This window comes from Oryctolagus cuniculus, chromosome X (genome assembly GCF_964237555.1).
Source record: "Oryctolagus cuniculus chromosome X, mOryCun1.1, whole genome shotgun sequence".
Lineage (NCBI taxonomy): Eukaryota > Metazoa > Chordata > Mammalia > Lagomorpha > Leporidae > Oryctolagus > Oryctolagus cuniculus.
In genome coordinates, this window is record NC_091453.1 from 82,364,119 (window position 1) to 82,385,701 (window position 21,583).

Sequence of the window (21,583 nt, forward strand, 5' to 3'; positions counted from 1 at the left end):
TGATGCAAAACAGGAAAACGTGAGGAAAAAATTAACGAGTCAAAGTGAAAAGGAGAAAAGATAATATGAAAGCAACCCAGAATGACTTCCTACCAGAGCAATTCCCTAAATGAGAAACAAACCTTTCATTTTTAATTACACGATTTTAAGAAATCACTAAATACTAGTAGTTGAAAACAGGATTCCTATGGTGGTTTCAGTGGCAGAAAAGTCAATCAATAGTCTCGCCAATTTATAAAATGAAGCTCAACTGCCACCACAAAAAGATTATTTCCCTTAGCATAATGAAGGTTCTGATTCCTGAGGTGGGGGGACTCCTTCTCTAAATCAGTGTTAGTTCTATCTGAGAGTCAATCAGGAGAAAGAGCGCTGAGTAGGGAACGTTGGGTGGTGGAGAGAGCCAAGAGTAGGTGATCGTGGGGCCCAGAGGAGGGAAGCCAAAGACAAATTTCCTGCATTGCACAATTTTGCTGACAGCGCCTTTTGAAAATGTTCAGGGAAATGCAGGGGTTTCTTTACTTTCCAATAGACCCAGACAGACCACAATGAACAAGCCAGACCCAGGCTATCTGTCTGTGTAAAACTGAAAGATGATCTGTTCATTTCAGCCATTAATGATCCCTTGGTCAGGGCCCCTCAATCGGTATCTGCTTGGAAGATGAATAGCCTGGCGGCTCTGTGGTTTCGGTTGCCCCCTCCTAGTAATCGGATCCCTGAAGCTGGAGGTAAGGATGATTTAGGAGGGGCTGCATTTCCTCTTCTTCATGCTTGTGGGGTCCACTCCCATATGAGTTGCTGGCCTTCCCTCTACCACCATGCCTCCCTTCTTCCTTTCTTTTGCCTCTCAGCACAGGCTCCTCTCCTATTTCCTCACACTTTGATGGAGTCCTTGATTTCAAGGTCCTCAATGACTTCAGTTCAGAGACCATATATCTGGAATTATTCCTGGTTTCAAACATTGTGTTCCAAAGTTAAGACCTTATTCTCTTATTTTTTATACTGAAAATCTTTGTCACTTTCAGTTGGTAAAAATAGCATAATAACAATTTTATACCACTGTTTTATAATGTCTTTTATATTTTAACTAATTTAGTCTTCACTAGCCCCTATTATATAGGTACAATTATTATCAAGTATCACTACTTTTCAGATGAAGAAACTAAGTTCAGAGAGGTTAAGTAACTTACCAAGGATACATAGCTAGTCTGTGCCCACGACTCATTTAGTTATGACTCACTTCAAAGCTTGTCCCACCATATTATCATATCAAGGCTTTGTACTCATGTAATAAAATAATAACTGCCATTTACTGAGCACCTACTATGTGTGAGGTACTGTTGCTAAGTTTTTGCATACATTACTTTCTTTTAAGAATCATAATGGTATGAGACTGCTTTTATTATTATCCCCACTTTTTAGATGAGAAAATGGAGGCTCAGAAATAACTGACCCAAAATAACACAGTAGCCATGGGTCAGTGATTTGAATTTGGGTGATCCAATATCTGTCCTCATATCCATAAAATCTATCCTATAGGCAAAATCCAAAACTAGTTATGATTCTTATCCCCATTTGACAGATAAGAAAGCAAGACTCAGATGGGTTGAAAGACTTGTCTAAGGTTACTCAGCCTACGAGTGGCAGAGAGAGGAGAGAGGGGATGGCAGTGGAGCAGGAGCAGGAGCAGGAAAGCTCCACTTCACAACTGTACGTGGGGTATAGTTTAGCCTGGATCTGCTTTATGAGGAGCCCTTTGTCATTCCTCTGCAGGTTCTACCTGGCGAGGTCCACAACTCCCAGGTAAGGTTGGCAGCACTGGTGGTTCACTGTCTAGATGGGGAAATGATTCTCTTTAGGTCAAAGCATAAAGTCCAATAGAGAAAATGATCAGTTAATTCTTGATTAAAAATATAATCCCAGTTAGTTTTCCCCTCTTCATCATGGTGCTCATAAACAACACATATAAAGGCCACTGCTCCAGCACCATGACGGTCTGCAAGCAAAACAAGATTGTGGCCTCAGAAAATAATGTCTGTTTTCCTGTCAGCTAACTTACAGATAGCAAATAACAGTCATTAATAAACACATAGGTCATATTTATGGGCACAAAAGGAAGAGACTGAGGTGGCTGTCAGAATAGTTGAACTAAAATTATCAGGCAATTCTTTTATTTGTTCCTTTCCTTTTGCACAGAAAATTGAGGGTATGCAGAAGTAAACCAGGTAATGCAAAAAGTGTCAGCCTTGAAAGCAAACAGATCTAAGTTCAAATTCTGGCTCTCTCACTCATGAGTTTGGTGCCCTGATAAAAAGCGAGCTTTCGAAAGCTTGCTTCCAGTGATCTGTAAAATGAGAACATCAACGTATACCACATAAGAGATCACTGTGAAAATTAACCCTGGTAATGTATGTGAAGTAGTCAACCCAGAAGATACTCAATAAATAAAAATTATTACCATTATCATTGCAGCAAGTAGTTGGCATTAGAGAAATATTTAATCACGTTTGCTAAAGTCCAGCAATTCTAGTTCTGAGTGCTCACTGACAGTTGCAACTCCAACCTTTGACTTCATCAACATGTATTAACCTTAGCACTGCTGACATTTTGGGCTTAATAATAAGTGAGGGGAGCTGCCCTGTGCATTGTAGAATGTTTAGAAGCACCTCCAGCCTTTATCCACTAGATGCCAGTAGCACTCTGAATGATGACAATAAAAACTCCAGATATTGCCAAGTGTCCCTTGGAGAGCAAAATGGCCTACCCCTACCTTTGCAGTGCCTCCTTGTGTCCTACAACTGGAATTGCTCCTTTCCTTTCCTGAGGTCTTTTGGATGAAAAATTTGCATGGAATGACAGAGGCTCTTTTCTATTCTTTAAGTGCATCACACTATTAAGTTTCACTTTCCAAACAAAACTGCAAGTTTCTTGATGTCAGAGAATTATCTTTCTGCTGTATTCTCCAAAGTCTCTTGCATACAATAGACTAGTAGGAGTTCAATAAGGATGGATTTGTTTGCTCAGTTTCTCATTTATTCACACAACAGGCATTTGCTGCGTGCCTTTTATAGCAGGAACTTACTTGGAGGCCAACATCTAGGGCAAAAAATACAAATTCCCGTCCCTTGAGAAGGTCAGTCTAGTGAATGAGACAGACTAGCATGGTGTGATATGCTATCATAGCATGATATCATGATATCATGATATCATGCTATGATAAAGACAATAAAGAAGAAGAATGGTAGTAACAATACAGGCTTTCCTGAGGAGGCAACTTTTGAGAGTTTTGAAGCATGTGTAAGAGTCAAACTAGGGGCACTGAGCAGTGATATCTAGCCATTTGTTAGATGTTTCTGTAGTATGAGTTTAATGAATATGCATTACAAACTTTTGAATCTTCCTTGGAGAAACTATGACTTGTCTTTTTGACACATAAAATTAAATAGGAGGCAAATGTTTTCTAAAACTAGGGTGGGGCCAGAGTTGTGCTGCTGCTTTTGACACCAATGCTGGCATCACATATAGGTGCTGGTTCCTGTCCCAGCTGCTCCACTTCTTCTGATGCAGCTCTCTACTAATGGTCTGAAAAAAGCAGTGGAAGATGATCCATGTGTTTGGGCCCCTGCCAGCCATGTAGGAGACCCAGATGAGGTTCCTGGCTCCTGGCTTTGGCCTAGCTCAGCCCTGGCTGTTTGCAGCCACTTGAGGAGTGAACCAGTATATGTAAGGTCTCTCTCTCCCTCTCCCTCTCCCTCTCCCTCTCCCTCTCCCTCTCCCTCTCCCTCTCCCTCTCCCTCTTCCTCTTCCTCTCTCTCTCTCTTCTGTCCCCCTTTCTGTAACTGTACCTTTAAAAATAAATAAACAAACCTTTAAAAAACCAACTAGTGTAACAAGTAAATGTTCACAAAGGACACAGGTATGCATGCCTATATGCTTAGAAGACACTGTGGAAGGAGGTTGCTAGTATTTGCTGCTTCCACCTCCCTCCTCATACAGAAATGCTCCAAAATTAAGGGAAAGCACTACATTATTTGGGGCTGCAAGTCTTGATTGATTGTGTCTGGCTTTATGGTTGACTTGTCTTTCACAACTGATCAGCTGAGAACCTTTAGTGTATGGGTTTAATATATTTCATCAGGCTATTTTATCACTTTTGAAGACACAATCCCAAAATAAAACTTACTAGTTAACCGAGTTTGCCAATTTTCACCTTAACTGACTTTTTCAAGTGAATATGTTTAATTTCCATCAAATTAGGTGTGTGAGGGAGGAAGAAGCAAGCCTGCATATATAGAAAAATCCCAAACTTTCCATCTCATGATTTCAGGGCATCTGGTTTTCAGACAAGTAGATTAAAACTTCTAAAGGATCAATACTCATTCTAAATGATTTAGATGAAACCCTCCATGAAGAATGTAATGATGGTAAAAACTCACTTAGCTTCTCTAGGATCTCCTCATCAGTCATCTTGGATTTTTTCCTTTGCCGATCTGTGTTCCTGTACAAAGTGCTGGAATTGGCATTCTCAGCGGAAGGTGGTGTGACCTCTTTGTTTGGTGCTGCCGGTGAAGCAATGGATTCAACCACAGAACGAGTATAGATCTACAAGAAGAGACCAGAAAGATATATGATTAAAACAGTGGCCAAAGAAAGCGTATGGAGTCAAGGCACTGTCATACCAATGAATAGAAACAAGTGGTTTTCTATTTTTTATATACTGTAAGCAGCTTTAAGCATACTGCCCTTGAAAGACCTTAGGAGCTAGTCTTTTGAGGTGCCTATACACAGCCTGTGAATTCTGATCTTGATGCCTGTACTTATGAAATTCTTCCTACCTGCTTCACATGGATTTCCTAACCCATCTTAATTTATGTTATAGTTTTAAGATTTAGCAGTTATTTATGTATTTTTTGGTATTGTTCTCTAATTTTTATGTGCTAAACTGATACCTTCAAACAGCAACCTCAAACACTGGATTGTATCTTATACTCTGTTTCTGGGAACCTGCGAGATGCCCAGTAAGTACTTGTTAATTAACTACATTCTAACTCTATGACCCTTCCAAAGCACACCTTTTGAATCATTTGGAAATAGTCACTTGCAACTTACTGATTTTGTATGCTCTGGTCTTGGTGCAATAACGGGTGGAGGCTCATTGTCGTCTTCTTCTTCTTCCTCCTCTTCATCTTCTTCTTCAGACACAGGAGGAGCCAAAGGAGGCTCTGAAGCTGTTTTTGTACTCTTAGGACAGAAATAAAGTTTAAAGATCACTTATTAACTCCCCATTGTTTTTATTCAGGAATAAGACAAAGAAAATGAAATATTTAAGCATGTAGGGAGGGATAAGAGGCAATGTTTTTGCAAATTAACAAAACCAGGACCTCACGTTCAGAGATAAATGCAGGTCATGATATAAAGGACTATGAAATCTAATGCATTCTTTTTAGTTTTTGCTGTGCTCCAAATCAGTGAACTACTGACTGAATATTTTAAAGCTCAGGTTTTTTTAATCAGTGAATGTATTAAAAATCAAATTAATTGCTGTCAAGGCCTTGGATCTATACTGGGCAGACTGTCAATTTATTGATTGATTGTCAATTTGAAAAGAGCTACTTTCTGCCTAATGAATACAGCATGCACTTGCATGTTGTATTAATATAGCTCTGCAAATACTCACTGAGAATAGGCAAATCTATAAATATTTTCCCTTACTCAGCCTCCTGGAAAGGAGCATTCAAGAGCAATAGACTTAAAGATCTAAGGAATACTCAGCTACATAAATAATTGCTCGGTATTATCTAATAGGTAAATCATGATTTGCAATGTTTTATAAAGTGTGACAACACCACCAACAACAACAAATACAAGGACCACCTAACCTAGTGACACTTCTTAATCATTCATATTAATACAGGGGTAAAAATAGTTCCAAAGTTGGATTTGGAAGAACTATGGCCATGACTCTCAACAATTCTCAAAGTGTGGTCCACAGATCAACATCATGAAGGAATTTGTTAGAAATGCAAATTCCCAGGCTCCATTCAGATCTAAGACGCAGAAACTCTGGAAGAAGGGTTCAGCAATCTGTGTAATAAATAACAGTCTTCCTGGGTGATTCCGATGTATGTTCAACTTCAACAATTACTCACTGCAGTATAGGTCTGCACTGTCCAAGATGGTAGCGAAGTAGTCAGATGAGATGACTGAATGCTTAAAATGTGGCTAGTCTGAATTGAGATGGATTGTAAATGTAAAGTACATCCCAGGTGTTGCATCCTTTTCAAAGAGATTATTTATGTAATGCATTTGCAAGGCTGAGAGAAGCACACACAAAGACATACACATACACACACACACAGAGAGAGAGAGAGAGACAGAGACAGAGACAGAGACAGAGAGATCTTATCTTCTGGTTCATTTCCTAAATGCCTGTAACAGCCGGGGCTGTCCAGGTTGAAGCCAGGAGCCTAGAACTTAATCCAGATCTCCCATGTGGGTGTCAGGAGCCAACGACTTGAGACCCATCGCTTGCTGCCTCCCGTGGTCTGAATTAGCAGGAAGCTGGAATGGAGAGCAGAGCCAAGACTCCAACCCAGCCATTCTGACATGAGATGCAGTGTTCCAAGTGGCAGTTTAACCAATGTACCAAACACCCACCCTGAAATACTATATGCTTAATATGAAAAAATTATAAAATATCTCATTAGTGCTTTTTATGTTGATTATATATTAAAATGATATTTTGAATATGTAGGGTTAAGTATGTTATTAAAATTGTTTTAATTTATTTCATTTTACACTTTAATGAGGCTACTAAAAACTAAAAATTATATATGTGATTTATATTATATTTCTGTTGGACAGTACTACTACAGTTGGTTTTCACCTTTTTTTTTGCTTCTTGTGATTTATTTATTTGCTTTTGTATCCTATTAGGTATACTGGCCCAAGGTATTCTTATCAGGAATTTTCACTCCATGAGGACAAAGTTCTTAAGAAGTTATAGGGAGCCTATTAATAGACTATTATATCAAAGGATCTCAGTGTGTGACTAAAAATTCACTGAGGATTTTATTTTTTAAATAATTTTTATCTGAGAGGCAGGGAGAGAGGCAGACAAATAAAGGGAGAGAAAGAGACAGCCACACAAACAGAGCTCTTCCATCTACTGGTTCACCTCCCAAATGCATGTAACAACTTGGACTGGGCTGGGCTGGAGTTGGAAACTCAATCCAGGTCTCCCCTGGGGGTGGCAGTGAATGACACAACCATTTGAGCCACTCAGAGTGCGTGCCCATTATCAGGAAACTGGAATTGTGAGTGGAGCTACCTCGTGGGGTACCCATTAGCAGGAAACTAGAGTTGGGAGTAGAGCCAGGACTTGAATGAATATGTAGCCTTCAGTGGACAGTATGCTTTGGATTATGCTTGGGGCAGAGAGCATTAACTTTCCAGAAATACACATAGATCACAACTGGTCCTTGATACTAAGGACTGAAATTAGCATAATTTCCTGACTCTTGTATTAAAAAAAATACTGGGAACAGACATATTTTGCTATCCCTATCTAAACACTGACACTGAGCATACTGTTTTTCCTAGGTTAAACAGTAATTGGAACATACGGACTTAACTGTTCTCATGCTAAACAATGTTGAGAATAAGCAAAAATAATGTAGCTTCTCACTTTAGGAAACACTCGTTCCTGGAAGACACTGTAAACAGCTAAAGTAGTTTACTTAAAGAAATGCCTGACTGTATCAGTTTTGCTGCAAACTTTGTTTTACATATTTTACATATTGTCCAACAAACTGAAAGGAATTATTTACTACTATAGTTTTAAGGATTTTGTGACTACTTTAAAATTTATTTTATGTGAGTAAAGTTGAACATCTTTTCCTTTGATTATTGTATATAGCCCATGCCTATTTTTCTGCTGGACTATAGTCTTTACACTTTTTATTTGTAAAGCTGCTGCCTGCAGTGCCAGCATCCCATATGGGCACCAGTTTTAGTCCCAACTGCTCCACTTCCAATCCAGCTCTCTTGGAAAGCAACAGAAGATGGCCCAAGTGTTTTCGTGCCTGCACCTGTGTGGGAGACCTGGAGGAAGCTCTTGGCTCCTGGCTCCTGGCTTCAGATTGGCCCAGATCCAGCCATTGCAGCCATCTGGGGAATGAACCAGCAGATGGAAGATTCTCTTTCTCTCTCTCTCTCTCTCTCTCTCTCTCTCTGCCTGCCTCTCTGGAATTCTGCCTTTCAAATAAATAAATCTTCAAAGAAAATATTTTAATCAAAATTAGAGATTTCTGATACTCTTATTATGCCACCTATTGAGGAGGACGAGGTAGTTGGGTCTTAAATTCTTAAAATTCTGAAGGGTTTGGATTACCTCCCCAGAGAAATACATGTAGACTCGTGCTTTCACATATAATTTCAACAGTTCATACATCTTCTGAAGCCATCCTTGGATTCTGAGCTATGAACCCTGATCTAAAGAATGTATCAGCTAGAGGACCTACCTTAGGCAACTCTCCTTTTTGAAGTAAAGTTTTACAGGTCAAAGGAATTATAAGTAAGCACTTTGAAGACTTTAGATAACAAAAAATGTGGTTGAGGGGGGTCACTTTTGGTGTTTACAAAAAAAGGCAGATTTCAGGGTTCCATTCTAGACATACTCCAGGAGTAGATCCCTGGAATCTGCATTTTAACAGATTCCTCAGTCAATTCTGATACACTCTAAAGAAAAAAGGAAAAAATAAACCAGCACTGCAAATCAAAAAGGAGCAATCTCAATAGCACACACAGTCTCTTTAGTGCAAATCATGGCATATTCATATCATTGTTGTTGTCTTCCACTTGGAATACTACCTCAAGATTGTAAATACATAATTCCATCTCGAACAGTAAACTATAAATACAAAATTAAATACAAAATTGAAAAATTAACCTCAAATTGAAGAGTAAGTCTTTTAAGAGCATTTGGAATTTAATACACTAATATCAAAGAAGCTACCACAAGTGAGCCAAAAATAGATGTCTTATGATGATAGGAAGTGCTGCTGAATCCAATAGTAATCACATAACCATCAGTTTGAAACATTTACAGAATACAACATGGCTTCTATTTTAATTCTCACCCAGGCTACTAAAGGATGCCAAAATGTATAGAATCAAAATGTCATAAAATGCCTATGACATGGGAGTCAGTCCTATTAAATTAGTCCCTGTAGAATTGCCAGGTCTATAGGGAGTGATTGTGCCACAAAAAAGCATGCACAGTGTAAAGTGTACTCTCCCCCTAAAACCATAAAGAAAACACAAGTTGAAGTTCTGCACTCTTAAGTAGCCAAATCCCAGTGAAGTGATTTAAACTGAACTTAAGAGTGAAATTCAGTTCATTCAATTGTTAGCTGCCTAGCCTCAGAAAAGGAGTTTAACTAATTATCTCCACCTGGAATTCCTACCAGACCCTTAAAACTTAAACTGCCCAATATAAAACTCAGTATATTCCCACAAATATCTGCCGCTCCTGAAAGATAACATCCCCATTTTATCCAAACACATATTTTAAGCCTGCAATTACCTTTGATCTCAACCTTTCTTCTAACATTCAATTACTTTCTAAACATCTTCAGAATTTGAGCCTAATCTCCAGTCCTACTGCCAGTATCTCACTTCAGGCCAGCATTACCTGCATGACTGAAATATTCCCCAAACCAGTTCTTCCTTTCTCTAATCTCACCTCCTGTCCTTAATTCTTTCTGTGTGTTTGCTATCAGATCGCTCTTCCCAGAGCACAAGCTTTAATCATCGAACTCTCCTGCTTTGAAATACTTCAAGGACTTCTCATTGCACACAAGAAAAGCCAAATTCCTTAGAATACCATTTAAGTGCCTCTATGATTTGTCCCTAACTTAACTTTCAAGGCTTAACTTCTAATATTCCCTTTCTTTGTACCTCAGTCTTCATTCAAATCCATACCTCTTATCCCCTTGTGCTCACCAACATGTCCTTTCTTATGTTTTTCATTTTGCTTAGAATGCCCTTCCATATCTTCACAAATCCAAATCTCATCTGACCTTCAAGATCTAGATCAAATGTAACCTTTTAGATGAAGCACTTTCTAACATATCTTTCAATAAATATATGCCAAATACATATTTGGTAGTGGTCACTGAGCTTAAGCCCTGGTGGACAGTGCTTGCTTCCTCCTCCCCTTCTCAACCTTCCTCTCCAGCTAAAGGCAATCTATTTTCTCCGAATTCATGTAGAAAATGGACATATGCTATGGTATGTAATACTATTCATATCATATTGTGCTTGCTTATTTTCACACTTACTTTCCTCTAACAATTTAAGCTCCAAAATTCCTAGAGTTTCTAAGGAGGCACTTGACAAATGTATGTTAAATAAGCGCATTTCTAGTTGTTATATTTCCAAACAGTGACATCATTTTTCTCTGATTTAAAATGGAATATTTTGGTCATTATGTAGATTTACTTCTAATTCCATAAGTAAAACCAATAGAAACATTCTCAAAAGAAAGAGTTTATATCTTAAGAGAAAACAAAAACCAATACACAAACCAACTTACCAGGCTGGTATTTAAAATAATCGGCCGATCTGAAAAAATCAGAACTATTTCTTTGCTGGGATTGCAGCAGTATGATATGAATTATTTCAAAAGAGGTAAATTACATATGGATCATGGAAGGTTGACATTTTTAACTTTCCCACTTTCCTATTATCTCCCTTTTTGTGCTGTTTTCATTGTGGCCCAGGAAGCCATCATGCCAAGGAAGAAGGAAAAGGGGAAATGACCAGTCAGATGGGAGAACCACATTCTGTTCTGTTTTGGGAAATCAGAGCAAGCACAAGTACTATGACCTCATACAAGCCTCATGTGTGCAGGAGTTTTTCTCTCTGGACAGCTATAAATAATTGTGATAGTTGCTTACATTTAACCAATACATATTATATGCTAGGTACTATATGACAACATTATATGTCTGATCATATTTAATATTCACCTAAGTCCTAGGAAGTGAGCATGGTCATTATTTCTATTTAAAGTTGAGGAAAGAAAGGCTCAGATAAGCTCAAATACTTTTCCAAAATCACACGGTAGTCAGTGGAGAAATAAGATTTAAACACTTACATGCTGAGCCTTCATCCTTTTTTTTAAATTTTAAAATAGAAAATTGCAAAATAAAATTATGTAATTATGCAAAACATACATAATATAAAAATTTACCATCTTGGCCATTTTTAGGTGTACATTTCAGTAGTGTTAACATCCATATTGTTGTGCAACCATCACTACTATCCATCTCTAGGACTCTTTTTTTACCTTCTCAGATGGAAATTCTGTATCCACTAACCAACTTCCTCAACTCGTAGTGCCTGGCACCCACTCTACTTTCCAGCTATAGAATAAATTTGACTCCTCGAGGTATCACATACAGGTAGAATCATGCAATATTTGTCTTCTTATGATTGGCATATTTCACTGAGCACAACGTCCTCAAGGTTCATCCATGTTATGGCATGTGTTAGAATTTTCTTCCTTTTTATAGATGAATAAGATCCTACTGCATGCATACAGCATTGTGTTTCTCTATATATATCTGTTGGTGGACACATGAGTGGCTTCCACCTTTTGGCTTTGTGAATAACATTGCCAAAAACACAGGAGTACAAATATCTCTTTAAGATCCTGCTTTCACTTCTGAGTATAAACCCAGAAATGGGATAGCTGGACCACAAGGTAATTATACTTTTAAAAGTATTTTAGGAACTGCTATACTAATTCAGAACATTATTCTTTGATACTAATGATCTACTATTATCACACTGGCCACCCAGAATGATGTCAAGCAAGCCAGTATTTGTCCTCAATAAAAAGGAAAGATCACCTTGATCATCCATGACTGTCTGAATAAACAGTTTGGAGACTTTCCCCAATGCTTGTTATTTTACCTCTATGGAGGAAAACAAATCAGGAACAAGTTCTATCAAAATATCAAAATGAAAACCACAGAAAGGGAAGCCTTTTCTGAGATGATTTTTCTGTCTAATGTGTATGGTTATTCTTTCAGGTACTCCAGTACTTCTAAGTATAGATTACATATTTTCCAGTCACTTCTCTACATGACTTCATATCAAATCACCTTTTTCCCTGTACCTCAGTTTATTGGTGCAGGTGACATTAAAAGGTGTAGTGCTTTGACCTTAAACAAGTTATTTTAACTCTCTAAACCTCAGATACTTCATCTGTAAGGCAGGAGACAATGGTAATTGAGTTGCAGGAATGATTACATGAATACAAAATTATTAGCCATACTGCACCTTGTATGTGTAAACTAATTAGGAAAAATTGCCATTAATATTATTTTCACAATTCTATATGTAAGAGAAATAGAAACATTTGTCTACATAAAGTCTTCTATATGAATATTCATAGTAGCTTTACTTACAATGGTCTCAAAGGGAAATAGTCTAGTGAATCTTCAGTGGGTGCATAAACAGTGACACAGTCATATTATGGAATACTCAGCAATAAAAAGGAACAAACTATTGACAAACACAATGACTTGGATGAATCCTAAAAAAATGATTCTAAGTGAAAAAAGTGCCAGTCCCAAAATGTCACATGCTATATTGCTTTATTTCCATGAAATTTCCAGAAAGGCAAATTGATAAAGGCAGATTAGTGATTGCGTGTGGCTAGGGTAAGGGGTGATTTGAATTAATTGCAATTATGTATGAAAGATTTTATAATAGCAGCACAAGTGTATAAATTTATTAGAACTCATTGAACTATACCCTTAAATAGGCAAATTTTTAACACCTAGATTATATCTTTAAAGACTATTTTTATAGGCTTCTGTATCCAAAAACTGGAGTTGTGTAATTATGTTCTCTTAGATTTTAGGAAACATTGATCATAAGAAACAGTTTTCAATTTTTCACTTACCGAAGGATGGGCTGCTATGTATCCATGGGCACTTTTATCTGGAAAATGAGAATAAAGAGATTACCCTTCTTTCATAAAAATAATCATTTAGAGACCATACTAAACAAGATGCAAGAAAACAAATAAAAAATGCTGCATGCCTTGACCAAAAGGAAAACCTCCAATTTAGTATATTGTGATAAATGTCAGAGTTTTTCTTAAAATAACTCACACCATTATATCCTCAACATACTCTCACCAGGTCATCTTACAGATCTCAGTGAAGGTTCCCAGTGAATGTCGTCTATATGGAGGAATGTCAAAATCACCTATTCCTGATTGATATGATTCTGTATACCTACAACCAGGATTTACCCTCCCATTCCCTCCTTCCTGTTCATTCCTTCCTTCCTTCCAACCTCCCTATCCTATTAGTCAGTCTCAACAGTAGAATGTTCAGAGTCACTGTGCACTTATTCCCCATGTAGGATCTCTGTCCTAAATGTGTTGTACTATGCGAATTAATGGTAAAACTAGTATTCAAACAGTACTTTATACTTTGTGTGTTGAAATATTTACTTAGTATATACTAAGTTGACCTTCTGTATATAAAAATAATTAAAAATGAATCTTAATGAAGAATGGGATAGGAGAGGGAGTAGGATATAGGATGGTTAGCAAGTGGGAGGGTGGTTATGGGGGGGAAACTGCTATATTCCAAAAGTTGTACTTTTCAAATTTATATTTATTAAATAAAAGTTTTTTTAAAAAAAGAAAGCACATGGTGAGTTTCACTCTGCAAAGTACAATGCAAAAATTCAGATATTGTTCAGTTCTAACATAGTTGTCAGGCTTTCATCTTTTTAAGTTATTTAAAGAATTCAGTACACAAAAATCAAAATGTTAAACAGCAGTGGCTACTTGCACTTGAGAATCTGAAGGACATAAATGGTTATACTCAAATGATTTCTTAAATACATTTTCAGTTCTGGTGGCCTATGTTTCTAACTTGAAGCATGGCTCTTGATTTCCTCGTATTAAATATTATTAAATATATTTAATAATACATTATGCTATATTAATGTTATATTATTATATATAATACATATTTATTATATAAATAAATATAAGAACAGCATCTGGTGCTCTTAGACATTTGATTGCATATGGAAATTTTTTTAGGTTTGCAACATTGGAGGATGGCAGTTAGGCAACCTCATTATAAAAAAATCCCACTTAAAACATGAATGTCTATTTGCCTTCAAATTTAACCTTTGACATTTCATATGGCCAAATTTTTCCCCTTCCATGTTATATACTGGCACTGTTCTAAAGGAAACTTCAAGCTTGACCTATACTAAATCCAGTGCCAAGAGGTGGGTGCTCTATAGCTAGGGTAATATTGACAGTATTTCCTTCTTTCTTTAGATGCTAAATAAATTATTCTAGATGGATAACCCAGATGATATTTCTTAAAATGTAAAAGTACAACATGATATATGTTTTTCAGGTGCTTGTAGTGCAAATTTAAACATCAAGACTCTTTACAATAGCTAGGTATACACCCTAGCAAATGAAGTCAAGATTTGGTGGTGGCATGACTATTTCAATCTCTGTAAATAATAAGACATTATCTCTTTTCTTTCATCTGATTTTGGGATCTGATCAAAATAATCTAACAACCACTGTGTCATCATAGTATAACTCAATGGATCTAAAGGTTAAAATAAATTTCAAGAGACCATGGTTTGATCCATATACTTCTTATTAATGAGTGTATTACAGGGTCAGGGTCTGATCCTAAGTGACTGAGTGCTTTATGTCAGTAAATACACAAAATAAAAATTCTGATTGTTGATGCAAGTTAATAGCTACTCCTTCACTGAATAGTTTCCTTATTTGGGTTTTAAAAACTTCCAACCTCAATATTCTGGTTTATTTATGCTGAAGTCATTTGGAAAAGGAATTAGAACTCACTTTAAATGTTCTACAGAAGTTTTGTTCTATTCATGCACCTCCAAGATTGAAATTACTGTACTGCTTCACCTTTTGATACAATAGGCTTCTTCTTACCTCCTGATGTAAAGCTCATGTATTTCTGGTTATTGACTGTTTCTTTGGAATCATAGAACTTGAGAACATCTAGAACAGCTTGTGGGTTCTTCTTCTGTTCCAGTTTTGTTATGTTGGAAGTTTGGAGTAATCGTGCCCATTGCTCAGGAATTCCCTGTGGACAACCAAAGGGAAAGAATGGCAGGTCAGAACATTCAGCAGCGACATTTTCACCTTCCAGTAAAGTTCTTCACCAAGAAGCCCATGCTACCTGTAGGATTACACTTGGGAAACTGAAGTTACATTCTAGATTTAAAGTTAGTAACGTAATAATGCAATCATTCTCTTCTCTAATTAAAACACATAGGTAAAACTAGGATTCAACTTAAAAAGGGTGGGTGGGAGTATGACTGTGATAGAAAAAAAAAAGCACATGAAAATCACCTCCATATTGACTCTGCTCATCCATGAAATGATGTTTACAGCTTAGCTTATTTTTTCTGGTGACTCAGGGCAGACATAGCAAGACTTCTATAAATTTGTGCACAGCATAGTATCGTGCAGATCAATGAGTTTTATATGATTGGAATAAAATAAGCTGCTTCTGGGCATGTTGCAATTAGAATGACTTTTAGAAGAAAAATGAAAGCCTCACCCTTGGTAATTTTTGGGTCTAGAGCTTTAATGTAAATAAAAGAGGATTGGGAGGAGATATGAATAAAGTTGTGGAGGAGCAATAACCACTGAGATGCTAAGTAGTAACATTAATGCTGCATGGGGTATTTTCCTTGCAGCTTTCTCCAGGCCATGCGCTCCTTCTCCTCCCTCTATTCCTTCCTCCCCACTTTATTCATTGGCCATATAGAACCTGGGGACTATAAAAACCACGCCAAAACCGTGTGAGAATTTGCAATAATCTGAAGCATTTAGAGCACAGAGGAGGGTGTATTTGGAAATCTAACCAAGGAGAATTGTGTAAAATTACACAGAGAGGTTAGCTTTGCATTGAGTATTCAACATTCTTTCCTACATGTTCAGCCTAAAGACCTCCCAGTTTCATAATTATCCAACCTCCAAGAGCAACTTGGAGAAAGAAACAGACACACTATTCCTGAAGTGTGTCCAAACACAATTTCTGTGGCTTTGTCCTATGAAGTCTCGGCAAAACAATGTGTGACGTGGGCCTCCAGAGTTTGGGAATGACAACAAAAAAGTGAGATAAGCCAAGCAACAACTCTACTGCACACACATGAACCTGCTGCTGCAGTGCTATGACATCTCAAAGAAGCACTTTGATGCAAGCTTCTTTTGGGCCTGTGACGCACCTCTGGGAGCTTCCCTGGGCACATCTGTGAGCCATAGAGATCTGGCTGTAATGGACGTAAATAAAGAAAGAAAAGAAAGTTAAAACAGAATGTGGGACAACTTAGAAGGTGGGAGGAAATGAAACCAATGGGTCTGAATGGGGGGAGGGGGAATCCCTTCTAAAGTGGGGCGGTTATGAAAATAGGGAGGCATTAACTAAATCAGGGACAGGACAGGCTACAGGACAACAGATTTAGGAGAACAGAGAAAACAACAATGTTCCAAAGTTTGGATGTATAATTCCACCTTTGGCCAGATGCTTCCTCCATATATATACAATAACAAGGATTATCATTACTAAAAGGCAGGAATGTGAATTTGGAGGAAAGAAGGATGGCATCATGAAAAGCTTCAACAATAATTTGTAAGTTGTTTTTATAACTGGGTGATCACAGGTAGCCAATGGCCATGTGATGAACTTACAAATTTCAGTTCCCAATTCTGGTTAACCAATTTCGTTTTCACATTGGAAGTGCCTATGTGGCTAAAATTCAAAAGATGGCTATATGGCAATGGTAAATTTTTGTTCTCACTGACATGATTCTTCTGTTCTTTGTAGCTAAAGTCATGGCTGGAGTAGAGGAAACTAGGTAAGGACATTCCCACACAGCCAGACTGTGCTTAGGTTTCTCAGACATTTAGTTCAGGGAAAGGGAAACCGTTTCATTTCAAACCATACATGAATAATTTCCATCTCAATGCTGCAGTTCCCAAGTCCCACTTCCCACAAAATATGATCAAATATTAGGTAACAACTTTGTCTAAATACAGATACCTCAATCACTACAGAAACATGCTTTTACCCAGCTGGTTTGATTTGGGATATACTTCCTTGGTTCCTGGCATTTGGAGTTACTCCAAGCACAGTGGAACGACACTTTTACATGCATTCATCACGCAGTTTGATGCTAAAGCCTTAAGCCAAAAATTTGAACTCAGGAGCCCATGCATGATCCCAGTTCTGATTCTAAGTGCAATTAATAGCATTTGGTTAATACTGTAATGGCCAAAGGAGTTATTAAGTGTTACAAATTCAGGTATGCATTGCACATAACCACTAAAGCAGACTTCACTGGCATGTTCATTATCACAATCATTGGACTACTTGCTATTATTAGACATTCTCATGGCACTTCTAAACTTTTGTAATAAATACTTGTGTGATCACTAGACAGCAGGAAATAATGCTGTCAATTACAAAAGATTCTCCAGACGGCTATACTTACCCAAGTGACTACACTGCTGACATAATTTCTTTTTTCTAAGTAGAGACAAACCAGCTCATCAATGAAATCTGACGCTTAAATTTGAACATATGCCACAAAGGCACATAATCTGAAAGCCATCTTTTTACTCCAAATTAAGCCACTAATCCCAAAAGTTAGACAGCTAATGGAAACCTAGGAATCTGAGCATCAGAAGCAGGAGCACAGATCAATGCCTGACCATGTATACAATAACAACTAGATGTACATCAAGCTAGGGATTGTCCAGTGTAGCCCAGGAGAATGGCAGCATGATATAACAGGCCAAGCATTTATCTTATCATAAGAAATGATAATTTATATCACTCATACCATTTTTCCCTCTGATTGACTTGAAGCGACCGTCACAGGTCTAGAGGTCTGGAAAGGGGAGTTCTGAAGTATTTGGGACAAAAATGGCAATATAAAGGGTAAGGACTTGTAATAATTTAATACCCAAAATCTCACCTCCCAACCTAAATTTAGCTTTAGGGTCCAAGTATATGATCAGGTATGCAAGGTTATATGGGCCCATTAGCCATAGGGTAATCACCAAGCAACACACCAAGTAAGTGTCCAAGTATGCAAAGTAATAAGATCTTTTAAGACAACTGAATTAGACAGTTCAACAAAATCACTCAAAACTCAACCTCAACCACCACAATAACAAAATTTAGTAACATGATCCCCCCACCCAACACACAACAAACTAGTAATATTGCAGCAATTAGGATCCAATTCTAAATTCTACCAATAAAATGATTTTTTTAAAGTTTATGATCATTTGGAATTTTAAAAGTTAATAAACGTAATAGTATCTATCATATGTTAAGGTGATTTTTTAAAATGGGAATTTGATGTCTTTAAAGGTAATGTGTAGACAAGTCACAAAAAGTCATCAACATAATAATAAAATGATTCCAATTTCCAAAGTTAGCTTGTGTCAATCTACATACTCCATAGTCAACGGCTTTCTAACAGCTTCAAAACAGCTGCTTCATTTCAAATCGGCATTTGGGGAGTTGTTTGGTCTTGGTTCAGTTGTATCAAACTCTTTCACGACTGGAAAGACTGCTCATCACATGTACCACCTCACCCTTCTGTGATTGGTTCTTTAGATTATAATTGTCAGCAAGGTGAAATTAGTTGGTGCTGCCATCAATTAGATGGTGGTGATTCACTTTCCTTCATGTCCATCGAGAACACAGAAAGAACAAAAAAGGAGCTAAAGATAAAGAAATTATACCATCAGATATCTAGTAAGTTGGGAAAATGGTCAGAGTAAAACATTTAAAAAGAACCAAAATGCCACATGAGATAGTGAGAGAAAGCTTTCACTTCAGAAAACAAAAAGGAAGAAGACAAAAAAAATGAAAATATGGAATGACAACAAAACTTAAAAGAAGTCTAAACAGAAGAAGAACACAGAGAAAACAGGTCAAAACTGGAAAGATACTGTTCTTAAAATAAAAAAGGGAAGTGTTAATACATTCAACTTTGATAAAGTTTGAGGGCTTTTCCTGCTACTAATGTCAGATATAGTTATAATCTCTTTGTTCATTATTTTTAAATAACATGTATTCAACTCATAAAAATTATGTTATCTGGTGATAATGATGGTAGTAATGTTCATAATGAGGTTTTAGTTTCTATGTGTAGTACCTACAAGAATATTCTGACAATAAAATAAAGTCTGGGCTCCAACTCCAAGCCATTGAAATAATGTCTTTGATTCCAATGATGAAATCTTACCTAACTCCCTATCTCAAATTTATCAGTCTCAATATTTCTTAGTGTTCATTTCCACTTACTACTGAGAATATGGAAAAAATCAGTTCACACCATTTCACATGGCCAATCCTTTTACTCAGTTTCAATTTCATTCTCATATTGCTTACATCCAGAGTTGAAAAAAAATACTTTGGCTGTCAATTTAGTGACATGGTTTACTTCTCTAAATCAAATTACTTTGCTCTTTCTCTTTTTTCACTTAATCATATGACAAAGTCTCCTCACTAACCATCACACTGTGAAATAGAAAATTAACTATTCAGTATCTGATTTAACAACCCAAGAATTAATGATGATGGTTCTATCAATGATTGTTTTTCTAAATGCATTCAAAATTACTCATTATTTCAGGATGTACATTTTGATTGAGTTCCTTACTACTATGGATAAAGGCAGACAACCTTCCTGGGGACATATTTCTAGCCACATCCTTCCCTTCAAAAATCTAAAAAACAGATGCCAGATATAAAATGGTACAAAATGCCATAGATCTAATATCCTATACTAGTTGGCCACTACCAATATCCAAAAGAAAGACTTGACATATGGCAATGGTCTATCCAAAGGGGAATATATATATACACATATACATACATACATATATATACACCTACACACACACACACACATCACATAATCCCTGAAGAACATATGATATACCTATCAATATTTCTGAAACACATGGTTTATTGTCCTAAATGTCTATAAAATATACCTATCAATCATTCTAAAAATAAGCTGTTTTTGAAACTAAATGGAAAAAAACAGGTCAATTTTACAGAGAGTTTAAAACAGGTCAATTTTACAGAGAGTTTTTGTTAGTGTGGTTAGCTGATCTGGGTATTCCTGTTTCCATGAAAAACCTGAATTATTCAGATAGATTGTCTTCCCTAGCAAAGTTTAGGAGATGATTCTTTGATTCACTTTACACAAAAAAGAACAGGCTCAGGCAGGGTCTCCATGTCATTATTACATTGTCTGTGCCATGGCAAATTAATCTTTTCAATGAATTTGAAGAATATAGTGATCAGGCATTTGTGTTAAGATGGACAAAATAAGTTTTCCAATGTTGTTGCCACTCTCTATTTCCGTCTATGATTGTGTAGCTAAGTCAGCCTTGCTAGTAATCATCAAAAACTTCAAATCTGATATTTTGGGACATGACAGTTGTGGTTTGAAATTTGTTTTCATAAAGGAACTTATTCATGGCTTACAAAACAAAATAAGGAGCTTACTTACAGTGAATTCCCCGGTGACTGCATCAAACCCCACATGAATCGTATGCTCAAAGTCTGAAGGAAGAGAGATCTCTGGGCGCTCTTTCTCCTTCTTCTTATTGGCTAAAGGCAAAATGTTAAGATGCATTTATTTGGGGTATAGTTAGCGTCTCAAAGTTGTAAAGTAGCTCATCAAAATAATTACAAAGCTGAAAGACATTTGATTCCATCACAATTTTAACAATACATAACTCCAGAAATTCCAATTTTATTTGCAATAATGGCTGAGAGTTCGACAAAAAAAAAAGTTCAATGAATCCAAAAAATTCCCAAATACATTTCAAATAAACCTCTGTTCATACTGCTTTACGCCCTTTATCAGTATAGAGGTGTAACCACCAGTTGTCTAATTATGTTTAGCTGGATTTGCTGGATTTACAGTCAAGTCAAGCTAAGGCTTACTTTGAGGAACAAAGGATAGAAAAGCACTTGAGCTATCAAGGAAAATGTCATGAATTGTTTCCATGTTAACTTTAGCTAAATATCAAGTACTTAGAACTTCTTTAATTTACATATTTACATTATGAAGCATCTCTAAATAGACTCTTGGTGTTCTTTAAACAAGTATACTAATGCAAATCATTGATGTTAAAAATATTTCTTCATAATTAAAATACTTAAAATAATTTACACCCCATAATTAGCTAGGAAAAATCCCTAAGGCTTGGTGCTTTTTTACCGAATTAATTTTTTATTTAGTTCTTAGAAATGTCAAACCAGTGCTTTGGATTAGTCTTTCTAGTATGTAGCTATTGTCCCATGTCCCCATTATAGTCTATTAGCAATTCAATATCATTGTCCTTCCCAAGTAGCACATTTTTCATAGTGACAAAATTAGGAATAACTGTACTGATAGTTAATAAGTCAAAAGCCTTTAAAGATATAATCACTGGAGAAAT

At 36.7% G+C, this 21,583-nt stretch overlaps 1 protein-coding gene across 20 annotated transcripts in view; it reads right to left on the bottom strand.

The window, feature by feature from the left end:
- PAK3 (p21 (RAC1) activated kinase 3) overlaps positions 1–21,583 on the bottom strand; it is a 278,987-nt gene that overhangs the window by 54,704 nt on the left and 202,700 nt on the right. For 12 of the 20 annotated variants that reach the window (XM_017349809.3, XM_051827243.2, XM_051827247.2 and 9 more), the window contains 6 exons: positions 20,647–20,747; positions 16,333–16,377; positions 15,029–15,182; positions 12,977–13,014; positions 5,107–5,238; positions 4,434–4,599 (listed from right to left, as the gene is read on the bottom strand). In XM_017349809.3, coding sequence (XP_017205298.1) covers positions 4,434–4,599; positions 5,107–5,238; positions 12,977–13,014; positions 15,029–15,182; positions 16,333–16,377; positions 20,647–20,747 — 636 coding nt within the window. Of the gene's footprint in view, positions 1–4,433; positions 4,600–5,106; positions 5,239–12,976; positions 13,015–15,028; positions 15,183–16,332; positions 16,378–17,949; positions 18,122–18,572; positions 18,919–20,646; positions 20,748–21,583 lie in introns of those variants that run through there. The other 8 variants (XM_070067235.1, XM_017349812.3, XM_070067233.1 and 5 more) reach the window with 4 other exon arrangements.